At 57.4% G+C, this 23,406-nt stretch overlaps 2 protein-coding genes across 14 annotated transcripts in view; both read left to right on the top strand.

Annotated features, from left to right (window-relative positions):
* The window catches only part of AP3B2 (adaptor related protein complex 3 subunit beta 2), a 30,326-nt gene extending 21,161 nt beyond the window's left edge, over positions 1-9,165 (top strand). The window contains exons 15-26 of the mRNA XM_080651817.1: positions 1,447-1,633; positions 2,215-2,333; positions 2,763-2,871; positions 3,219-3,342; positions 3,987-4,170; positions 4,291-4,351; positions 4,931-5,037; positions 5,205-5,433; positions 6,050-6,134; positions 6,372-6,469; positions 8,585-8,723; positions 8,823-9,165. Coding sequence (XP_080507943.1) covers positions 1,447-1,633; positions 2,215-2,333; positions 2,763-2,871; positions 3,219-3,342; positions 3,987-4,170; positions 4,291-4,351; positions 4,931-5,037; positions 5,205-5,433; positions 6,050-6,134; positions 6,372-6,469; positions 8,585-8,723; positions 8,823-8,973 — 1,593 coding nt within the window. The 3' untranslated portion in view covers positions 8,974-9,165. The remainder of the gene's footprint in view (positions 1-1,446; positions 1,634-2,214; positions 2,334-2,762; positions 2,872-3,218; positions 3,343-3,986; positions 4,171-4,290; positions 4,352-4,930; positions 5,038-5,204; positions 5,434-6,049; positions 6,135-6,371; positions 6,470-8,584; positions 8,724-8,822) is intronic.
* A 10,596-nt stretch (positions 9,166-19,761) lies between these two features.
* Positions 19,762-23,406, top strand: part of CPEB1 (cytoplasmic polyadenylation element binding protein 1) — a 55,171-nt gene continuing 51,526 nt past the window's right edge. For 4 of the 13 annotated variants that reach the window (XM_080651517.1, XM_080651510.1, XM_080651511.1 and 1 more), the window contains exon 1: positions 20,320-20,627. In XM_080651517.1, coding sequence (XP_080507643.1) covers positions 20,433-20,627 — 195 coding nt within the window. In that variant the 5' untranslated portion in view covers positions 20,320-20,432. Of the gene's footprint in view, positions 19,884-20,139; positions 20,628-21,282; positions 21,574-23,406 lie in introns of those variants that run through there. The other 9 variants (XM_080651518.1, XM_080651516.1, XM_080651515.1 and 6 more) reach the window with 7 other exon arrangements.

The following is a 23,406-nucleotide window of genomic DNA, read 5'->3' as shown; positions in this document are numbered from 1 at the left end:
TAGGGAGGCGGGGCCCTCGGGTCTGGGACTCATCAGGAGCTGGAAGGGACAGCAGTCACGGGTGGAAGCAGTGGGGCCCTGGGCCTGTGGGTGTCAGGATTGTGGGAGCAGAAGCTTGGAGCGGAGAAGGTAGAGGGAGCACCATGGGGAGCGTTCAGTCCTTGAGCAATATGTGTGCCTCCTTGTTCGGAGGGGAGCAAGGAGCAGTGGAGGAACGTGTGACAGGGTGAGGTCATGTGGGCGGGGAGCCACACAGGTTGGAACCGACAGGCTCAGGACTGAGCCGAGTGCTGAGCCCCGGACATTGATGTCGGCCTATTTCCCAGGCCTGGGTGTCCACATGCCTATCCCCAGGTTGTCCTGCTGGCCACATGCGTTCGCCACGTGCGCCTTTGCTGACGGATTGATTAAAGGACATTCCCCGAGTGCCTGCTGTGCCTGGCACAGAGCTCCGTCCTGGGGTGGTGCTGAGTGCTTAATGCTAGGAGGCACTCCATAAACGGTGGCTACCACTGTCGTTTGTAAAGACAGGTAGACTAGCCCTGGCCGGTTTGGCTCAGTAGATAGAACGTTCGCCTGCGGACTGAAGGGTCCCGGATTCAATTCCGGTCAAGAGCACATGCTTGGGTTCAGGGCTCTATCCCCAGTGTAGGGGGTGCAGGAGGCAGCCGATCCATGATTCTCATCATTGATATTTCTATCTCTCCCTCTTCCTTCCTCTCTGAAGTCAATAAAAAAATATTGAAACAAAAAAAGACAAGTAGACTAGGCAGGGACCGGGCAGAAATGGAGAGGCTGGGGTCTGGGATACAGCTGCCTCACTGCAGTGCGCACTGCCGGGACTTCTGTGACTTCATCCAGCCCACGGCACGGGCTCTGCAGTTGGCTCCGCTCTCGGTAGAGCCTTTCAGGGGGGGACTGTGGCCGTGGAGACCACAAACTTGGGACCACAAATCTGAGGACGAATGGAATCCAAGGTCCAAAAGGCAGCTGTCAAAGTTGGGGTCAGGCCCTTGGCGGTTTGGCTCAGTGGACAGAGTGTCAGCCTGTGGACTGAAGGGTTCTGGGTTTAATTCCAGTCAAGGGCACGTACCTTGGTTGCAGGATCCTCACCGGCCCGGGCCCTGGTTGGGGTGCATGTAGGAGGCAACTAATTGATGCGTTTCTCTCACATCGATGTTTCTCTCTATCTTTCCCTGTCTCTTCCACTCTCTCCAAAAATCATGGAAAAATATCCTCGGGTGAGGATTAAAAAAAAAAAGTTGGGGTCAAGAGTCAGGGAGGTGAGGGAACCCAAAGCCTGTGGGAAGGACTGGGGTGGGGGGAGGGGGAGGCAGCGGTCTAAGAGGGAGGGCAGCACCGTGCAGAGGTGTCGGTCAGAGCCTGGTCTGGGACCGCCTGTGTTCCCCACTCCCTGACTGGTGCTGACCCTCTCTTGTCCCCAAGACCAAGCTGCTGACCCAGTACGTGCTGAGTCTGGCCAAGTACGACCAGAACTATGACATCCGTGACCGCGCACGCTTCACCCGGCAGCTCATCGTGCCTTCCGAGCAGGGCGGGGCCCTCAGCCGCCACGCCAAGAAGCTCTTCCTGGCACCCAAACCAGCCCCCGTCCTGGAGTCGTCCTTCAAAGGTGGGAGCTGAAGTGGGGACCCCCATCCGAGGGAAGGGGCAGGTTTGAAAATCTCCTGGGAGAAGGGGAACTGTCCCTTTCTCCTCTCAACACCGTCCCCACTCACAAGTCTCTGTGCTGCCCTCCTCTGGCCCTGACTTCCTCCTGCTCCCACGGGGCTCACCCCTCGGGGCCCTGACCCAGCCAGGCCAGCCTCGTTCCTGGTCTCCTGGTCGCTATGCTCATCCCTGCGGGGCCTCCATGTGGAACCTGGCAGTGCTGAGCACCCAGCTCCCGCTGCCCCGGAAGAGAGCAGACACCACATTGCCACCACCCAGGGCCAGACCCGAGCAGACAGGCCAGCAGCACCCGTGGGCCAGCACCCTCCTCTGCCCCCACGTGCTTCCACCCCTCAGCCTGCTCTGGTCGGGCCAGACCACCTTCCCTCCAGCATGTGGGCCTGAAGGTCAGGGTGGAAGAGCGATTAAGGGGCACATCCACCCTTTCATCTACCCAGCTAGGGCACCTCCCCACCCCCATCCAGGATCAACACCAGGCCCCTAGGAAACAACTCACAGGCTGACCTCTCACCCTGTCCCCAGACCGGGACCACTTCCAGCTGGGCTCACTGTCCCACCTGCTCAATGCCAAGGCCACAGGCTACCAGGAGCTCCCAGACTGGCCAGAGGAAGCCCCGGACCCCTCCGTGCGCAACGTGGAGGTCAGTGGTGGTGGAGGTTGAGTTGCAGGTGGAGGGACAGATGGCAGGGAGCCTGGTGTCTCAGGTGCTGGCCACGCCCTCCTGACACCCTCCCCACACACAGGAAGAAGATCTCTCCCTTATTGAGACCCACGTGGGCCTGCTGGGCGAATACACTGAGGTCCCCACACCCGTGTGCTGTGTGCCCTCTGCTCGGCCTGCAGTGCTTCCTCTCCCCCTCCCCTGCGTGCTGGCCCCGTGCCTTCCCCCCTCTCTGTCTCTTCCTTGGTTTGTCAGTGCCCCCTCTGCGAGCAGCTACCCTTCACTAGCTCCTCCTGGGACAGGACCAGGGCCCCGGAAGAGGTGGGGTGAAGGATAAGGAGGCTCTGTGCTTTCATTCCCCCGCCCCAACCACGATTTAATAACTCTCTCACCCGCCCCCATCTCCAGGTACCTGAATGGACCAAGAGCTCAAATCGGGAGAAGAGGAAGGAGAAGGAGAAACCCTTCTACTCAGACTCTGAGGGCGAGTCGGGCCCCACGGAGTCCGCAGACAGTGGTGAGGAGATTGAGAGCTGGGCCCTGTGCTGCTGCCCACACGTGTGCTGTCTGAGGCCCGTGTGTGTGTGTGTGTGTGTGTGTGTGTGTGTGTGTGTGACCTGTTTGTGTATCCAAGGGGATGTGCACCTGCCTATGTGTTTACTCGCCTGAGGGAGTGCAGGTCCGGGGGTGTGTGTGCAGGTCTCTGTCCCCGTTGGTCTGGGTGGCACCTGGAACCAGGGGCAGGTCGGGGGAGGGTTGCAGCGTCAGAGCTGAGTCTGAAGCTGCGAGCCCAAGGCACCTGCTGGGGACTGGGAGGCCTGCACTGGGGGGAGGTGGGAAGAGCCTGAGATGGTTCCTCTGCAGACCCCGAGTCCGAGAGCGAGCCGGACAGCAAGAGCAGCAGCGAGAGCGGCTCTGGGGAGTCGAGCAGTGAGTCTGACAATGAAGACCAGGACGAGGATGAGGAGAAGGGGAGGAGCAGCGAGAGGTAAGAGAAGGGTGGGGTTTGGGGTCTCTCCTGGAAAGAAGGGCTAACCACACAGCCCAGGCCAGTCTCCTAGAGCCCCTGAGCCTGGTGAGCTGGTGGGGCCTGCAGACCCCCAGTCAGCTCCCGCAGAACCCCGGCCTGCTCCCGCAGACCCCCAGTCAGCTCCCGCAGACCCCCGGCCAGCTCCCGCAGACCCCCGGCCAGCTCCCGCAGACCCCCGGCCAGCTCCCGCAGACCCCCGGCCAGCTCCCGCAGACCCCCGGCCAGCTCCCGCAGACCCCCAGTCAGCTCCCGCAGACTCCCAGTCAGCTCCCGCAGACCCCCAGTTTGCTCCCGCAGACCGCCCCCAGTCAGCTCCTGCAGACCCCCGGCCAGCTCCCGCAGACCCCCAGTCAGCCCCCACAGACTCCCAGTCAGCTCCCGCAGACCCCCGGCCAGCTCCTGCGAGGCTGCTCTCAGGAACCGCAGGAGGTCTCAAGGATGCAGCGTGGAGAAGCAATCGGGCATTGGCTGGCGAAGGACCCCACTGGCCGAGGCTCCCCCCCCAACCCCCACTTTTCAGGGCTTTCCCACTCTTCTGGGAGGCAAGGAGTGGGATCCCAGGCTGGGCCTGAGTACCATCTGCCCCCGCCCCCATTCTGCAGTGAACAGAGTGAGGAGGAAGGTGAGAAGAGCAAGAGGAAGAAGAGGAAGAAGGTGACGGAGGGACAAGGAGAAGGTTCGTCCTCAGATGAGGGCAGCGATTCCAGCAGTAGCTCCTCAGAGTCCGAGGTGTCGTCGGAGAGTGAGGAGGAGCAGGCAGAACCTGTGTCTTGGAGGAAGAAGACGGTGAGAGTCTGGTGTCGAGAGGGGTGGGCTCAGGGACAGGGCCCTCCCACCTTCCGGAACACTCAACGTGTCCTGTACCCGGGCACTCCCTCCATGCCCACACCCCATGCTCTCCTGCAGCCTCCCAGCAGCAAAACCGCCCCTGCAGCCAAGGAGGTCTCCCTGCTGGATCTCGAGGACTGTGAGTTTGGGGGTAGAGGTCACGGGGAAGGAGGCCTGGGGAGTGGGACTTAGGAAGGTCTGAGGGAGCTCTGGGTTAGGGTCCTCAGGGCTTGGCGTGGGGGGAGCAGACAGCCCGGCCAGCGTGGCTCAGTGGTTGAGCATCCACCTGTGAACCAGGAGTTCACGGTTTGATTCCTGGTCAGGGCACATGCCTGGGTTTCGGGCTTGATCCCAGCGGGGGGCATGCAGGAGGCAGCCGATCAATGATTCTCTTTCATCATTGATGTTTCTATCTCTCTCGCCCTCTCCCTTCCTCTCTGAAATCAACTTTAAAATATATATATATATATATATATATTTATATATTTATATTTATATTTATATTTATATTTATATTTATTTTTTTCTTAAAGAACATCTTCAGGCCTGAGAGGCACTAGGTGTGGGGCTGGGGTGGAGAGTGGGTTAGACACGAGCCATCAGGCTGCCACCTGCCCCGCTGTCCATGGTGCTGAACAGTCTGCTCCCTGAGCCCTGCTCAATTCCGGCCAGTTCCACTTTCCCTCTCCCCCCCATAGTCTTCCTCATCTATCCACAGTCACCCCGCCCAGTGCCCAGCCTGTGTCTCCCCCCACGGTCGTGTCCAGCAGTCTGGCCGCAGACCTGGAGGGCCTGACCCTCACGGACTCCCCGCTGGTGCCCTCGGTGAGTGGGATGGGACCCACAGTTCGGTGCTGCGCCCTGGGGTGTGGATCTGTGTGTGGGGTGATGGAAGGGAAAGCGCTGAGCCCTTGTGGCTGTGACCCTCGGTGGGGACAGGGCTGGGCAGGCTGCTGCTCGCTCACTCCCATCCTCCTCTCCCTTCCGTCCAGCTGCTGAGCCCGGTGTCGGGCGTGGGGCGGCAGGAGCTGCTGCACCGTGTGGCGGGCGAGGGCCTGGCTGTGGACTACGCCTTCAGCCGCCAGCCCTTCTCCGGGGACCCCCACATGGTGTCTCTGCACATCCACTTCTCCAACAGCTCCGACACCCCCATCAAGGGCCTGCATGTGGGCACCCCCAAACTGCCTGCGGGCATCAGTATCCAGGAGTTCCCTGAAATCGGTGCGGCTCCCGGGCAGTCACTCTCTGCAGCTGCTGATGCCCTCTCCCTGCCGGGCCAGGGGCCAGGCCCTGGGGGCACAGAGAGGGCGTCTAGCACGATCCATGCCCAGTGGGCATGACAGACTAGGAAGTGAGCGGGTCCTGATCAGGGCAGGCGGTGCTTGGGCTCAGTTACTTCAAGACTAACTTCAGCCCTAGCTGGGGTGGCTCAGCGGATAGAGCATCGGCCTGTGGACCGAAGGGTCCCGGGTTCGATTCCGGTCAAGGGCAGGTACCTTGGTTGCAGGCTCCTCCCCAGCCCAGGCCCTGGTTGGGGTGCATGCAGGAGGCAATCAATCTATGTATTTCTCTCTGTTTTTCCCTTTCTTTTCTACTCTCCTTAAAAATCAATGGACAAATACGCTCAGGCGAGGATTAACAAAAAGACTGGCTTCAGTGGATGAGTGTGTGGGGGCGGGGAGGGTGTTTAGATTTCAGGAGAAAACCAGGAAGAGTCTCCCCAGGGCAGGCATTTGGGAGTGGTCGGCTCTGGCAGAGGAGGGAAAATGGGTCTGGGATGCAGACCTGTCTGGTGAGGGTGTCTCTCCCTCTCCCACTCCTGCCTCACCCCCTGCAGAGTCCCTGGCACCGGGAGAGTCTGCCACTGCTGTCATGGGCATTAATTTCTGTGACTCCACCCAGGCGGCCAACTTCCAGCTGTGGTGCGTATCCACCTCGTGGTGGGGGCGAGGGTGGGTCGGGGAGAGGTGGGATCACGGTGGAGTGGAGCTGGAGGTGGTGGCAGCCGGGGGTTACGTCATGATATGGAGGGTCTGGAAGTCGTCCCAGGCCCTCGGTCTCACCTCCCTCTCCTGCTGCCCCCAAGCCCTGCCCCCAAAGTGGGAGGCGAGGGGAGAGATGGGCCTCACTGCCTCCCCCTCTTTTCTCCCCCCACCCAGCACCCAAGTGCGGCAGTTCTACGTCTCCATTCAGCCGCCTGTTGGGGAGCTGATGGCCCCGGTGTTCATGAGTGAGAATGAGTTTAAGAAGGAACAGGGTGAGTGCGCCCTGGGCGGACGGGCGGGGCTCAGCGCCATCCTCAGGGCTGACAGCTCCAGCTCACAGCCCTGCGGGGGATCCTCAGCTCATCAGACAGGGGGCCGCGCCACTGGGGCTCCGCAGCGGCTCTGCAGGGGCTGGGACACCTCAGCGAGGCTGTGGAGAGAGTAGGCACTTGGCCAGGCCGGGAACTCTAGGCCAGCACTCCAGCTGGGGGAACATCGCGGGTGCCTGTCGGTGAAAGTTTCCAGGAAGGGTCGCCCTCAGAGGACACAGCACAGGGGAGTGGTGAGAACGAAGCTGAAGGCATGTTTGGTCTCGTTTCCGGGAGCCTCGAACGTGGTGCTGAAGGGTTTCAGTCCTAGAATTTCAGAGCTGGACGGGGCTGCAGAGGCCGGTGGGTCCAGCTCCATCGCTAGAGAGGAGGGCCTTGGATCCGGTTTTCCTGGCGGCGGAGGCGTCAGGGAAGGTGTCTGAGTGAGGGCGGGCCAGGTTCAGACCTCTGCTTCCGGCAGAGGAAGCTGGCAGCGTTCTCGCCGGGACTGAGGCTGGGAGGACCTGCAGCAGCTGGAGGAGGCCGGGCAGCCCCGTGGGAGAGGCCCGGGCTTCGTGAGCCCTGGGTTAGGTTCCGAACCTGCACTCACTTGGTGTGTGACCTTGGGCCAAATTCTGACCGTTTGTGAGGCTGTTGCAACGGATCGGCCCAGAGACTGTGAGGACCAGGATTAGAGCCATGACAGAGGGAGTGGGGGCTGGGGTGGGTGGCCCCGGAAGAGGGAAGCCATCGGCATTTCCCCGAGGGAGGCACAGAGGCTGTTCTAGAATTTTGGGCTCGGATGGTATGGAGAATGGCAGTGCCCTTCACCTAGACCAGGGGTCGGCACACTTTTGCTCTTTCTGAAATGCGCCATAAAGCCAGTATTTTAGGCTTTGGGGGCCCCGTGGGGAGCTGGAGCGCCTGCAGGCTGTAATGTGCCAAGCCCCTGATCCGGTGGAAAGAATGGGTTTGGATGGGCTGAGGGAAGAGCAAGGTTAGCTCCGGACAAGCTGGTTTTGCAATGCATTTGGGAGTTCAGGGGGAGGTGCTGAGTGTGCAGCTGGGAATGCAGGTCTGTACCCAGGAAGCACTTCTGGGCTGGAGTCCCGAGCACAGAAGTGGGAACTGAAGCTGTGAATGTGAGTGAGATCGCCCTGGGGAGATGCTTCAAAGACCTTCAGAGCCAGCAGATAGGAGCCTTGGGGAGAGCAGGTCATTGAGAAAGGGGGCGGGGCGGTCAAAGGGGCGGGGCCAGTCAAAGTGGGTGGTGCCTGTCAAAAGGGGGCAGGGGTAATCAGCAGGGGGCGGGGCCAGTCGCAGTGGGTTGAAGGCGACCCACTGAGGAAAGGGAGTCCTCTAGAGAGGACGTGGGCCCTGAATGGGAGGCACAGCCTTGGCATGATGAGCATCTGACTTCTGGAGAGGACTTCTTAGGAGCAAGGAGACTTGGACACGGAGAGGCTTAAGGTACAGGGGCAAGGAAATACCACTGGTCAGGCCCGGAGGGGATGGAGCATCTCAGCGGGAGGAGAGAGGCTGCAGAGAAGGTGGGCGGGAGGGCGGACAAGGGGCTCCCACAGCTGCCCGAGAGCGTGTGAGTGGACCGGAGAGGTCAGCCATGTTGAGTGAGGCGTTCCTGGGTGCTGGGAACGCCTGGCCAGGTCTGGAGCTGCTGCCCCAGGTGAAGTTAGGGTCCGCCTGTGAGACTGCCTGGGCTCTGGCCTGCCCGGTGAGGACCTGGCCTTGGCCAGGAGGGCAGCAGCCACCAGTGCTCTCTGAGGACTCAGCCACAGGAGCCGGGAGGGATTTGAACTTGGTTGGGTGTGGGGTCTCGGGTGCAGGAAACCTCTAAGTGGCCACCAAGTCTTCAGTCAGTAACATGGACAGAGCCCTGGGTGGGCTGGGGAGACCCCTAAGGTTTCCTGAGGGAGGGCAAGGCCCAAGGGGGACGTCCCCCTCCCCAAGGCTGTGAGGGATTCAGGCCTGCCCAGGCCGAGAAGTTGGTGAGGAAGCTCCGTGGGCAGACCCAGGTGAACCCGTCACAGCCTCTGCCCTCATCGTGACCTCTGCCCCCAGGAAAGCTGACGGGCATGAACGAGATCACAGAGAAGCTCACACTGCCGGACAGCTGTCGGAGTGACCACACTGTGGTGCAGAAAGTGACCGCCACGGCCAACCTGGGTCGTGTCCCTTGTGGGACGTCTGATGAGTACAGGTACCGGGCCCCTCCCTGCGGAGGAGATGGGCTGTTGGGCCTGGTTTGAAGGCGGGCCCCCTACAGCAGGGGCTGAGCCCCTCCCTCCGTCCCCCTCAGGTTTGCAGGGAGGACACTGACCAGCGGGAGCCTGGTCCTGCTGACCCTGGACGCGCGGCCCCCTGGCCCTGCCCAGCTGACAGTCAACAGTGAGAAGATGGTGATTGGCACCATGCTGGTGAAGGATGTAGTGCAAGCTCTGACCCAGTGACCCCCAAGTGCTCCGACTTCTCTGCCACTTGTTTCTCCCTCATGATACCTGGGCTGTTAGCACCCTCCTCTCTCTCTCCCCCCCCTTTCAGATAAGATTCCTCATGTCAGACAGCACCCAGAATCTACCCCCCACCCCTGCTTTCTGTAGTTATTTATGGAGCAATTTCTCAATAAAGGTCTTCTCCCTAGAGGCCAGCTCACCTTTCCTTTCTCCTGGGTTCTAAGGGGCTGGGGGAGAGTGGCTAAGGGTTCCGTTAGACCCTCGTGAATGACCACTAGGCTGGCCTGACTCAGGGGTGACTCTGGTTGGAGCCCCCGAGAGGACGGTCTCCAAGTCCTCAGGTGTCTCTGTGGAAGAGACATCTGAGCAGGGACAAAAGGCCACGTGGTCCTTCCTCTGAGCCTCTGCAAAAGCGAGGCCTCTTCGATGGCTGGCCCCCTGGGTCCCCGCATGGGTCCTTGGGAAGGAGAATTCATGATGTGGGGAGTTTTCCAATCAGGTGCGAAATTCAAAACAGGCCGACTACATGTGGATACAGGGCCCAGAGCCCCCACCTGGCGGGGCGGTGATCAGCTAGCCAATGTGGAGGGGGAGGAACAGCAGGTGTGGGACAGCTGCTCACACTGTCCGATCCCCTTAGGGATGGACAGATTCAGAGCAGGAGGTGGGGGTGGGGCCCGAGGTCCAGGACTTCTCACAGGTCCCAGCCATCAATGCTGTTGCCCCACAGACACCGAGTAGGGAGGATACAGAGCCCTCCACCTGGGACAGGCTTCTGGGGGTGGCAGTGAGGATCTGGGCCCTGCTGATACCTTTCCCGGTGAGTAAAGAGGCCGCGTGAGCAGTGTTTCCAAAAGGCATAAGAGGTGTTCCGTTAGCACATGTTCTTTTATTTATTTAAAAAAAAATTTAATCCTCAACTGAGGATATTTTCCCATTGATTTGTAGAACATGGAAGAGAGAGGGAAAGACAGAAATATCAATGTGAGAGAAACACATCGATTGGTTGCCTTTGCATGAGCCCGACCAGATCAGGGGCCGGGGAAGAGCCTGCAACCGAGGTACGAGGTACGTCCCTTGACCGGCATCGAACCCAGAACCCTTCACTCTGCAGGTCGATGCTCTATCCACTGAGCCAAACCAGCTAGGGCTAGCATATGTTCTTTTAAAAAGAAAGTCTGATCAAATCCATTTAGGAATCATGGATTAAAGCAAGTTTATTTCCCACAGGCCTTCTCAGAGCCTTTACTATGCTCATGTGCACTGTGACACCCCGCCCACCCAAGAGGGGTTAGAGCTCAGTGTTACCCAACTAGGTTTGGACCCTGGAATGCTTTCGTCCCAGGACATCTTGGTGGACTGGGTTACAAGGAACACGCCCAGTGACGGCTGGAGATGTGGGGCCTCCATCTGACCCGCCATGACCAGGTCCCTAGTTCTTTGGCCCCAGCCCTGTCGCTGCTTTCACACCTGCTTCACCAGCTTGCCCCTGAACACACCTGCCCGGGAAACAGGTTGATTGGCCTTTGAATTGCTTCCAGTTGGGATATTATGAATAAAAGCTGCTGTGAACATTCTTGATGTTCAGCTCACAGCTACTCTGGTGAGCAATTTGGAGACGTTGTCAAGTTGCAGATGTGTATACTTCATGGCCCAGCAACTCCACCCCTGGGATAACACGTTAGAGACACTTTCACACGATAAAAGCGGCGAGAGTAAAAATGCCAATGGCTATGTTATGCATAACTGCAAAAATACAACAAACTAGCCTGAAATGCCCACCAACAGGAGAGTGAGTCAGTAAATTGTGGTCTAGTCATACAATGGAACACTAAGTAAACGTAAATGACATAAAGCTAATTGTATCAAGGTGATGGCTCAGAAATAATATTGTGTGAAGAAAGCAGGATCTAGGTGCACAATGCCACTTACGTACAATTTTAAAACATATGGTACAGGCCCTAGCCGGTTGGGCTCAGTGGATAGAGCATCGGCCTGCAGACTGAAGGGTCCCGGGTTCAAATCCGATCAAGGGCACGTACCTCGGTTGCAGGCTCCTCCCCAGCCCAAGCTCTGCCAATGTCTTCCCTGACACCCCTGCCACATGAAAGTGGGATAACACCACTGATGGTGAAGCAGGTGTGAAGGCAGTGCCGGGGCACACCCCTGCCAAATTGCTCACCAGAGTAGCTGTGAGCTGAACATCAAGAATGTTCACAGCAGCTTTTATTCATAATATCCCAACTGGAAACAATTCAAAGGCCAATCAACGTGTTTCCCGGGCAGGTGTGTTCAGGGGAAAGCTGGTGAAGCAGGTGTGAAGGCAGTGCCGGGGCACACCCCTGCCTCTGGCTCCAGGGACCTGCTGGGCTCTGTGGCACCAGGGAGCAGCTGGAGCCATTGCCTCTGAGAGCCTGGGGGGCCCCAGAGTCACTGCAGGTGGAACTGACCCACCATCAGGGGCACCTGGACGGTGGACTCCCTTTCTCTGAGTCAGCATTGCCTGTGCAGGAGAAAGAAAGTGGGGGCTATTTTCTAAGAAACACAATAGCCCAGGGAGGGCTTGGGGGGAGGATAGAAGTCATGGCCACACAGGGACTGGCAGAGGCAGGAAGTGCCCCCAGCAAGGCGGGGTAGAGCATTAACGTGGACCCAGGAGGTCTGAGCCTCAACAGGTCAGAGGATGGTGAGGCTGGGAACAGGAGCCCAGCCCAGGACGGCTTGCTGGTGGTGCCTTGGCAAATGGGTAAGAGAAACGGCTCCAGTTTCTATAGCAACTGGCTAGCTGCAATGGTTGGGGAACAGATCCATTAGGGACACCTAGGAAGCTAGGAGGACCCCAGGGGTGGGTTAGCTGTGCCCACACTGAACCCCCATCCTGCCCCTGTGCTAGTCAGCACCTTGCTCCAGGCACCTTGAGGGTCACCTCAAGGCACAGCCTGCAGATCAGAGGGGTGGAGGTTGGGTGCGTAACAGGACTTTCCTAGTCCGACTGGACAAGGAAAGGAAAACAGGAACTTTCTAACCCACCAGAGGGCCTGGCCTCTGGACAGCCAGGGTCCTCACTGCCAATGTCTTCCCTGACTCCCCGGCCACATCTGTGTCCTCTCGGTCACCCCTTTTCTACTGTGAAGGCCTGCCTCAGGCCCCTCCTTCCTCACTCAGCACTTCCTGTGCTGGGAATTGTGGTGACAGGGCCTGGTCAGTTTGTCTTCCAGGGTCAAGAGGAGGACAGCAAACAGTGCCTAGAAGGGTGAAGCCCAGGAGGAGGTATGGAGAATGGGGTAACATGGGGCACACCTTCCTGCATCACCCACTTGATGGTGCTGGTCTGGCCCTCCCGGCTTTCCCTGTCCCATCCCGCTGACCTGTCTACCAAGAGTAAGCACTTAGGCCCCACTGTCTGATCCTGACCACGGGGAACCCCGTCCTTACGGCCCTCAGTGCAGACTGTGCTTTGGGGTCTCTGAGGCCTCACAGCTGGGCCTGGGGCAGTGCTGAGCAGGGTGAGCAGTGCCGGGGGTGCCCACACCTGCTGAACCCTCTGAAGGTCTCACTGGTCACTTCCTGTCCTCGTGCCAAGGACCCTCCAATTTTAGCTCCTTTCAAATCTTCCATCCCAGGATTCCGCCTGAATGAACGGCCCTGATGATACATGTCAAGCTTAAAAATACCAACCACCTGTGTACTGGTCACCTGGCTGAAGAAGCAAAGCACTCATGCCTTCAGGTGATCCTCTGTACTCCCCACTGCACAAGCTCTGCCATCCCCGCCTGAAGGGAATCACCATTCTCAATTTCCTGTTTATCAACGCCATGCATTTCCTTGTACTTTCATTACATGCAGGCAGATGTGTTCCTAGCCAATGATAGTGTACTGCGCGTTTTATATATTTTATTATTTTTTCAAATCCTCACCTGAGGATATTTTTCCATTGATTTTTAGAGAAAGTGGAAGAGAAAGGGAGAGAGAAACATTGACATGAGAGAAACACATTGATTGGTTGCCTCCTGCATAAGCCCTGACTAGAGCTTGGGCTGGGGAGGAGCCTGCAACCGAGGTACGTGCCCTTGATCGGATTTGAACCCGGGACCCTTCAGTCTGCAGGCCGATGCTCTATCCACTGAGCCAAACCAGCTAGGGCCTGTACCACATGTTTTAAAATTGCATATAAGTGGCATTGTGCACCTAGATCCTGCTTTCTTCACACAATATTATTTCTGAGCCATCACCTTGATACAATTAGCTTTATGTCATTTACGTTTACTTAGTGTTCCATTGTATGACTAGACCACAATTTACTGACTCACTCTCCTGTTGGTGGGCATTTCAGGTTAGTTTATTGTATTTTTGCAGTTATGAATAACATAGCCATTGGCATTTTTACTCTCGCCACTTTTAACATGTGTGAAAGTGTCTATAACATGTTATCCCAGGGGTGGAGTTGCTGGGTCATGAAGTATACACATCTGCAACTTGACAACGTCTCCAAATTGCTCACCAGAGTAGCTGTGAGCTGAACATCAAGAATGTTCACAGCAGCTTTTATTCATAACTAGTGATCCAGTGCACAAAATTTGTGCACATTAAAAAGGATTAGAGGAAATAATTTAATATTGCTATTTGCCCTTTCTCTATAATAGAAGTGTCAGAGATGAAAGAAAATTAGTAAAATGTATATGAAAACCTTCCTCCTGTCAGAGTCTGGGGCTCACCACGGGACCCAGAGTCAAGTCCCCGCCCACCCACATGCACCTCAAAATTGCGTGAGACCCAGGCCTGGCCGGCTCCCCGCATTGGGCTAGATCCAGACCTGGCCAGTCCCACCCTTGTCAAGCCCTACCAGGCAGGGGACGTAGCCTCAGGTCCCCTGGCCTGGCGCCAGGACAGGGGGTGGGCCTGAGGTCCCACAGCCCAGACCAGGGCAGGGGATGTGCCTTGAGGTCCTCCGTCAAGCCCCCGCCAGGTGGGGGACATGGCCCAAATCCCCTGTCAAGCCCCACTGGGTGGGGGACATGGCCTGAGGTCCCCCGTCAAGCCCCACTGGGCAGGGATGCGGACTGAGTTCCCCCAACCCAGCACTGGGGGTGCACCTTGAGGTCCCCCGTCAAGCCCCACTGGGTGGGGGGCACGGCCTGAGGTCCCCTGTCAAGCCCAGCCAGGCAGGGGGGCACAGCCTCAGGTCCCCTGGCCCAGTGCTGGGGTGAGGGGACACAGCCTGAGATCCCCTGTCAAGCCCTACCAGGTGGGGGGTGGGGCCTGAGGTCCCCTAGCCCAGCACCAGGACGGGAAGCGCACCTTGAGGTCCCCCGTCAAGCCCTACCAGGTAGGGAGTGTGGCCTGAGATCCCCTGTTAAGTCCCACGGGGGTGGGGGAGGGCGTAGCCTCAGGTCCCTGCTGATTGCTCATTAAGGCTCCTTATGGGAACTTGGCCTCAGCTGTGGGTTCAGCCATCTTTGTGATGGAGTGATGGTCAATTAGCATATTCCCTCTTTATTAGATAGGATATCCCAGTGGTTGGCAAACTCATTAGTCAACAGAGCCAAATATCAACAGTACAACGATTGAAATTTCTTTTGAGAGCCAAATTTTTTAAACTTAAACTTCTTCTAACACCACTTCTTCAAAATAGACTCGCCCAGGCCGTGGTATTTTGTGGAAGAGCCACACTCAAGGGGCCGAAGAGGCGCATGTGGCTCGTGAGCCGCAGTTTGCCGACCACTGGGATATCCCAACTGGAAACAATTCAAAGGCCAATCCACAGGAAACCGGAGAAAGAAATGATGGTATGTCCATGTGATGGAATACTACTTAGCAATAAAAAAGGATTTTACTGCTATGTGTGAGAACATGGATGAATCTCACAGATACCACGTTGAATGAGAGAAACCAAGTGCTTATATGAAGTTCTAGACTAGGCAGAACGAATCTGAGGAGAGCAGGAAGAATAGTTACCTCAGGCAGAGGGTGTAAGGTGGGAAGAGGCATGATGGGGCCCCATGGGTGGTGGTTACCTGGGTAGGCAGGAGGGTAGGTAAAAAAATTAAGCTGTACACTTAAGACTTGTGCACTCCATTGAATGTGTGTTATCCCTCAATTTAAAAGAAATGTAGAAAATGATCAACAAATGACAAGTGCTGGTGAGGATGTGGAGAAAAAGGAACCCTCGTGCACTGCTGGTGGGAATGCAGACTGGTGCAGCCACTGTGGAGAACAGTATGGAGTTTCCTCAAAAAACTAAAAATGGAACTCCCATTTGACCCAGTAATCCCACTTCTAGGAGTATATCCTAAGAAACCAGAAACACCAATCAGAAAGGATATATGCACCCCTATGTTCATAGCAGCACAATTCACCATAGCTAAGATTTGGAAACAGCCTAAGTGCCCACAGCAGATGAGTGGATTAGAAAACTGTGGAACATCTACACAATGGAATACTATGCTGCTGTAAAAAAGGAGTTCTTACCATTTGCAACAGCATGGATGGAGAGCATTATGTTAAGCGAAATAAGCCAGTCAGAGAAAGATAAATATCACATGATCTCACCCATTTGTGGAATATAATGAACAACATAAACTGATGAACAAAAATAGATCCAGAGACATAGAAGCATCAAACAGACCGTCAAACCTCAGAGGGAAGGCAGGGGCGGGAGTGGGGGGGGAGGCGTAAGAGATCAACCTAAGGACTTATATGCATGCATATAAGCATAACCCATGGACACAGACAGTTGGGGGGTGGGAGCAGGAGGGGAGAGGTCAATGGAGGAAAAAGGAGACTTATGTAATACTTTAAACAATAAGTAATTTTCTAAAAAATGTAGAAAATGAAAGCAAAAACCGAAGTGGCCAAAGCAGTCCACACCTTCACCGACAGTGACCGGTAGTGAGATTTTATTTTGTCTGAGATGGGTGAACTGGATCCTCCTATTGAGGTTTCCCTGGCATTTCCTGGTGAGTGGTGAGGGTAGGCACCAACGATATGGTTGTTGGCGATTTGTGTTTCTACTCCTGTCTGTTGCTTGTCCCCATCTTTTGCCCATTTTTCTATGGGGTTGTCTTTTTTCCTCATTGTAGAAATTTTTACATATTCTGGAAACTAGACCTTGTAGATCACATATTGCAAATACCATTTTCCTGTCTATGGCTTGTCTTTTAAAGTTTTTTTTTTTTTTTTTTTTTTTTAATATATTTTATTGATATTTTACAGAGAGAGGAAGGGAGAGGGATAGAGAGCTAGAAACATCGATGAGAGAGAAACATTGATCAGCTGCCTCCTGCACACCTCCCACTGGGGATGTGCCTGCAACCAAGTTACATGCCCTTGACCGGAATCGAACCCGGGACCCTTCAGTCTGCAGGCCGACGCTCTATCCACTGAGCCAAACCGGTTTCGGCTAAAGTTTTAAGTATCTTTTGACAAACCAAATTTGTAAATTCCAATGTGCTCAAATGTATCGATTTTCATTTATATCCTTTACTTGTTCTATATTTACAAAACCCGTCCACACTCTGAAGTAAAAAAGAAAAAAAAAAAAATCTCCTAATATTCTCTTCTAAAAGATGTCCAAGTAATGCTTTTCATATTTATTTCTTCAATATGCACTTTGAATTTACATTTGTGTAGGATGAAAGGTGGGGCTGACCCGCTTTCTTTCATCCCACCTAAAAAAGGGACACACACACCCAAGACAATGAACGTGTTTTCTTCCGCACACAGCTTGGCAGAAGCTGAGCAAACACTGTGAGCTCACCTTACCTTGCGGTCTTGAGTTCCTGAGTGAATGCCCCTTTTCTGATCTTTTTCAACCAGGAAAATTATTTCTCCCAGCAGCCTCTCTTCTTTCAGCTCGCTGCCTGCTGTGGAAGCACGGAACACCTGAGCACAGAGAAGATGGCAGGGTCTCCCCTGTCCCCCAGTACGTGCATTTAACACTCTGGCCAACGAGTTAACTTAAAACCTGCATTGTAGCGCTGGGCTTGACTGCAGAGACGGTGCCAGGCAGAGCTGGGCTCCAAGGCTGTTTGTTGACTGGGAGAATGGATAATGCTGCCAGTTTGTTCCTGCTGCTTCTGCCAGTGACCAGCTGTGGGGACTTGACCACGTTATTTAATATCGGCACCTCGGCCACTTTGCACAGCCTGCCCTTCTGGTCAGAGGTACTGTTGTTCCTGTAAACCCGTGGGCCTGGCCAATACGGGTGGGGAGCACGGACTCACACACACGAGGCCATGACTGTATGTGAACTCAGCCACAACTTCCTTCATTGCCAGTGAGCCCTGGGGTCAGGCAGTACAAAGTGTACACAAAAGGTTGCTGTCAGTTTTGTCTTACGTGGTCAGGACTTCAGTCTCTGAAGCCAGAAACCTCACTCTTCTACCTCTAGCCAGGAGTCTGGGCTGGTCACTAACTTCCTTAAGCCTTAGTTTCCTCATCTGCAAAATGGGTTAACAGAGATAAAACACTTAGAATTGTGCCAAGCACATAGTAGATGCTCAGGAAAGGCCAGCTTATTATTCTATTACTAGTGACCCGGTGCACGAAATTCGTGCACATTAAAAGGGGATTAATTAGAGGAAATAATTTAATATTGCTATTTGCCCTTTCTCTATAATAGAAGTGTCAGAGATGAAAGAACATTAGTAAAATGTATATGAAAACCTTCCTCCTGTCAGAGTCTGGGGCGCACCACACAACCCAGAGTCAAGTCCCCGCCCACCCACGTGTGCCTCAAAATTGCATGAGACCCAGACCCGGACGCCCCCCGCCATTGGGCTAGATCCAGACCCGGCCAGTCCCACCCTTGTCAAGCCCCACAGAGCAGGGGGCGTAGCCTCAGGTCCCCTGGCCCGGCTCCAGGATGGGGGGGGCGTGGCCTGAGGTCCCCTGTCAAGCCCCACTGGGTGGGGAGCATGGCCTGAGGTACCCCATCAAACCCTGCCAGGTGGGGGGGGGGCGCAGCCTCAGGTCCCCTGGCCCAGCACCAGGAGGGGGGCACAGCCTCAGGTCCCCCATCGGCAGGGGGGCACAGCCTCAGGTCCACCATCAAGCCCTGCTGGGCGGGGGGCTTGGCCTGAGTTCCCCCGACCCAGCACTGGGGGTGCACCTTGAGATCCCCTGTCAAGCCCCGCTGGGTGGGGGGCACGGCCTGGGGTCCCCTGTCAAACCCCGCTGGGTGGGGGGCGCAGCCTGAGTTCCCCCGACCCAGCACTGAGAATGCGCCTTGAGGTCCCTTGTCAAGCCCCGCTGGGTGGGGGGCACAGCCTGAGGTCCCCTGTCAAGCCCAGCCAGGCAGAGGGGTGCAGCCTCAGGTCCCCTGGCCTTGTGCTTGGGCAGAGGGAGCAGCTAGAGGTCCCCTAGCCCAGCACCAGGACGGGAAGCGCACCTTGAGATCCCCCATCAAGCCCCGCCAGGCAGGGGGCATGGCCTCAGGTCCCCCAGCCTGACACCAGGGCGGGGGGCACAGCCTTAGGTCCCCTGTCAAGCCCTGCAGGATGGGGGGGCGTGGCCTGAGGTCCCCTGTCAAGCCCTGCTGGATGGGGGGCACAGCCTTAGGTCCCCTGTCAAGCCCTGCTGGATGGGGGACACAGCCTGAGGTCCCCTGTCAAGCCCCACAGGGGCGAGGGAGGGCATAGCCTCAGGTCCCTGCTGATTGCTCCTTAAGGCTCCTGATGGGAACTTGGCCTCAGCTGTGGGTGCAGCCACCTTGTGACAGAGTGGTCAATTAGCATATTCCCTCTTTATTAGAAAGGATTATTAGATAGGATGAGGAGGAGGAGGTAACACATGCAAAACACTCAGACGCTCAACAAACGCTGGCCCCTTTCCTCCTCATTCCAGTCCCTTGTTTCTCCCCTTTTGCTGTCCAACCTCTACTGAGTCTCCAATATCATCTCAAAAGAACTTGATACAGCCATCCTCCGTTTACAATTCTCAGTAGTTCCCTGCTGTCTGCAACATACAGGCCCTTCCTTCTCACACCGAGCCCAGGCTTCCCTCCAGCGGCATCAGCACGCATTATCCTCCGCCGTGGTCAGAGCGAGCACCCGGGTCAGGCCCCTTCTCCGCCTTTGCCCGGGGTCCCCGCCTGGAACGCCACCCCCTGTAAACTCGCCCGGCCCCAGCCACCCACCCTGGACACCTTTCCCTAGCACAGCCGGCCCACGGTGGCCTCTCTCACCCCGCAGACCCCGCCCTGTACCTCCTCCGTGAACCTCCGGGCCGCAGTCTGGCAGGTCAGAAGCGGTTTCCCCAGGGAAGCGCGGTCCCCGGAGGTCCCCGGAGTCTTTGGAAGTTTCCTGAATCCCAGCCGCCGCGCCCGGTGCCAGCGCGGATCAGCCGGCCAAGCGGGGCGCGCCCGCAGGAACCGAGGGGCAGACTCCGGCGGGGATGCGCCGGGTTGGCCTCGCCCCAAAGGGGTCCTGGAAGGAGCGCAACGTGGACACTGGAAATTCCAGGCTTTACTGCCCCAAAGCGTCGCTGCCGCGTCGCAGGGCTCGCCAATCGCGCCCCGTTTCAAAAGGGTAAACAAGCCCGGCGAGACGAGCGACTGGACCAGGGTCGCTAGGTGAGCGGCGCCCTCAGGTCTGGGCCTTTGGCCTCGGAGGGGGTGTGTGTGGCTGCGGCCGCCCCCGCTCGGGGCCGATCTGGTGGGCGGCGGAGCCCTGGAGGGGGCGGAGCGGGCAGGCGGGGTCGGAGGGTCCGGGCACAGGTGTTCCGCATCCCGCGGGGGCGGGGGCGGGGGTGGGGGTGCGGCGGCTCCGCGGGGCTTTATAAGCGGGTCCGGGTGTGGCGCTGTTCGCGGCTTGCTGCAATAGTCGAGCGCACGTGCCTGCGCGTTCCTCGCCGCCCCGGCCCGCCGCGCCGGCCCGCAGGACCGCACCGGCCCCATGGCGTACCCGCTGGTAAGAGCTACCGCCGGGGCGGGGCCGCGTTCGGGCAGCCGCAACTAACGGTCCGTGCGCAGCCTCGCCCGGCCCGCGGGGGCGCCCCCTCCCCCGTCCCCGTCCCGGTGCGCTGGATCCCCCGCGGGGTGCGGGTCACGTGTCCGCGGGGCGTGGGGCCTCTGCGTTGCGGGGTGAGTGGCGGCGGAGGGGGGGGGGCAGGGCGTCGCCTCGTGACTCAGGGCCTTTGGCTTTAAAGGCGCCGCGGCCCTCTGGGGGCGGCCAGCGGGGCCTCGGCGCTGCGCTGCAGACGCCCGGTGGCCTTGAGTGTCCGTCCAGACGGGCGCCGAGTGCACGGAAAGAAGTCCCGTCCCGGACGCTGTTTCCTCTCCTAGCCGTCGCATGTGAGACCCGAAGCCGAAGCCACCGGCGCCGGAACTCTCGCGCCTCGCAGCGCCCCCTCTCTTCCCCCCCCCCCCCGGCCCCCGCTAGTCTCAGTCGTGCCCAGAAGGCGGCGGGGCTGGGGCGAGCGGCCTGGGTGGGGCGGGGCCGCTGGCGACCAGCACCCCCATGAACTCTACGACGGCAGCTGCGGCTCCTTTAAGGTGGAAGGATTGGCTCCTCGTGCTGCGCGCGCTTCCCAAGCCCGGGAGGTCACGTGGCTTCACACGTTTAATTGGCCCTGGCGCCGCGCTCGCCAGGTGTGTCTCGCGGGTGGGAGCCCACGTGCGGCTCAGCTTCGCGCTGTGGATCCTGCGGCTCGAGGTGGGTCCTGGGGACGTGGGGACACCCGGGCTGAGGAGGCGGCGCGGGCATGGCGCCGGCCGGCGGAGAGGCGTGCACGTGGCCGCGGCTCCATCCTCCTCCTCAGCCCAGGGCCCAGTTCGGGGGCGGGTCAGTGAGGGCCGGCTGTGGCCATGGGTTTGGCGGAGCAGCTGTAAGAGACACAGGGGTTGCCAGCCTGACCCACAGGCTGGTGAGGGAGGCGGCACCCACCGTGATTCCCGGGGGCCTGGGGCCTCAGACCGAGGGAAGTTCCGAAGGTTGGGTTGTCCCGGTTGGCTTCCCTCTCTGGCTTTCCTCTCTGGCTTTTCCTGCGCGTGGGTGTTCTCCACGGTCAGGCTGACCCTGACTTGCTTGCCGCGTTCCCAGCGGGCTCAGGCGAGGCCGTATCCTTGTGAGTGGCCCAGCGCCGCCCGAGGGGCCGGGAAAGGCTCTCCTGCACGGAAGCACCTTGCAGGCCTTGCCCCTTCACACGGTGCCCTGTGGGGGGACTTGTGAAGGAAGTCTGCAGCACCAGGGACCCTGGACCCAGCAGCCCTGCCGCCGCCCCCCACCACCCCACACCCCACCCGGCAGCCTGGGCTCCTGGTGGTGCCTCATTTCTTTGGTAACTGCCTCCTTTGTCTCCCTGGCTACCAATCCAAACAGGCAGAACAAAACCGTGGAAGCGTCGGCGTAGTTGGTGGTTCCTGGTCCGCTAGTTTTCCTCGGGGGTGGAAGGGAATTGTGTTCCGGGAGCTCTGCTCTGTGGGGAGGCCCGCGGGCCCTGGCGGGGTTGCAGGCTCCCTGGTCTCTCCTGCCTCAAGTAGCTTTCTTTCCAGAGCCCCTCGGGTTTGTTCTGGTCACGGTGACTGCACTGGAACTCGGGCGGCCTGGCTGTGCACGCCCGCTTGACAGAACTAGGATTCGGACGTTGGCAGCCCCGTGTGTAAGTCCACCTTCGACCCCCCTCCCTGGCATTGCCCTGTGACGGGCAGCTGGGCCTGCTTGTGCGGCGGACGGGATGCTGGAGCGCTGGACGTGGGTCCGTTCTGTGGTCCCCTTCCCTGTGGCACACACCCCCGTGTCCGCGGGGCTCGGAGGAAGGGGATCGAGGTGCTAAGACTCCAGGCTCAACACCAAGCTTGCAAACAAGCTAATGCTCTCCAGCTCTTTATTTTGCCTTGAATCCTTAAAATGGCTTGCAAACCCAATCCCTTCAGGGGCCTGAGGTAACTTAAAGGACCAGAGGGAGAGGAAGGAAGAGTGGCCCCGCGGAAGGGAGCAGCCAGGAACGGGTGTTGGGGTGTTGCCGTGCAGAAGAGTGGCCCAGAGTTGATGGAAATTGGGCTTTTTTCCTAGTTAAGCTCCCAATCCCCCCCCCCCTCAATGAGGCGATTGAAAAAAAAGTGTAAGCATTGTATGGACCGGAGGTAACATGTCTCTCAAGACTGGCCACCTGAGGGCCAGTCTGGGTTGTGTCTTAAAACACCCCTTTTCAACCCCCCCTCTCCCCCATTGTGCAGAAGAAGAAACGGGCTCAGAAATCATACCACAGCGACTAAGTGGTAAACCAGGGGGTAAACCTAGGTCTTTCTGGTGCCATTGTTCAGCCTAGGACACTGTATTCTGGTAGTCAGAGGGGTCAGGGGTGGTGGGCAGTGGTCTGTGGACTGGTCACAGGGAACCCGCTGCATTGGAGGGACTGGTGGCGGGGGGCAGTCTGGGTCTTCTGAGCATTAGGGTGGCAGTGTTGACCGCAGGAGGAATGTGCTGTGTCCATCATTCCACGGTGTGTATGAGAGCAGTTAGCTGGTCCCCGGAGAGCCAGAGGGCTGGACTCCTCCCACGATGGGGGTGACCCTCCCAGGCCTCTGCACCAGAGACTTGCCTTTTTCAGAACAGTTTCAGCAACTTTTTTCTTCTGAGACAAGGCAAATTTGAAATTATATAATTGTTTTAAGACCCATAATGGTAGAATGGGGCTTATTAAATCTCACCTCTTCTGCCTTAGCTAAAATTCCCCTAATCCTGTTTCTTAGATTTCCAGGAAGAATTAATAAGGGTTTTAGCAGCATCCCAGTAAAGTCTGGGGTGGGCTTCCAGGGCATCAAAAAGCCGTGGGCCAGAAATGAGGATCTGGACCGTCATTCCAGGCAAAATTTAGTATCCCAGCAGTGTACAGTCACACTAGCACATGTACAGGGATGTATACCTTATTTCTGAATCTTATTCCCAAAGGAGTTAAAGCATAAAACAGTAAAGAGCATATTCAGAGCCTTTGCCAAAGCGATTTCTCTGAGAATGCAGACTCATACAAATGAGAGGTGGGTTTCTTTTTAACCTGCGGTCAGGGAAGTTTTGGGAAAGATGGAACTTTAAAATGTTACCTGTCCCCAGCTGCTTCTCAAGCAACCTTTACAGGCCAAGCCCCCCAGCTATGAGTTCAGTGTTTGGGAATTTGAGGGTGGAGGGAAAGGGTGGTTGGTTACAGGAGCTCTCCCTGGTATTTTAATGCTTTATGTGCTAGGTCAGTGGTCGGCAAACTGTGGCTCGCGAGCCACGCTTTGCCGCTCTTCTGACTAATGAGTTTGCCGACCACTGCTACAGCATTACCCTTACCCAGAAGTTTTGACTTCAGGTTAAAGACATTAGTACATTATTAAAATGTTTAAGTGTTTTTCCCTAAGGCAGTGGTCGGCAAACTCATTAGTCAACAGAGCAGCAGAACTTGCGAGCAGCAGTTTGCCGACCACTGTAGGCAAACTTTCTCACTCATTGC

This window comes from Plecotus auritus (assembly GCF_963455305.1).
Source record: "Plecotus auritus genome assembly, chromosome: 15".
Classification (NCBI taxonomy): Eukaryota; Metazoa; Chordata; class Mammalia; order Chiroptera; family Vespertilionidae; genus Plecotus; species Plecotus auritus.
This window is presented reverse-complemented; position numbering and strand designations above follow the sequence as displayed.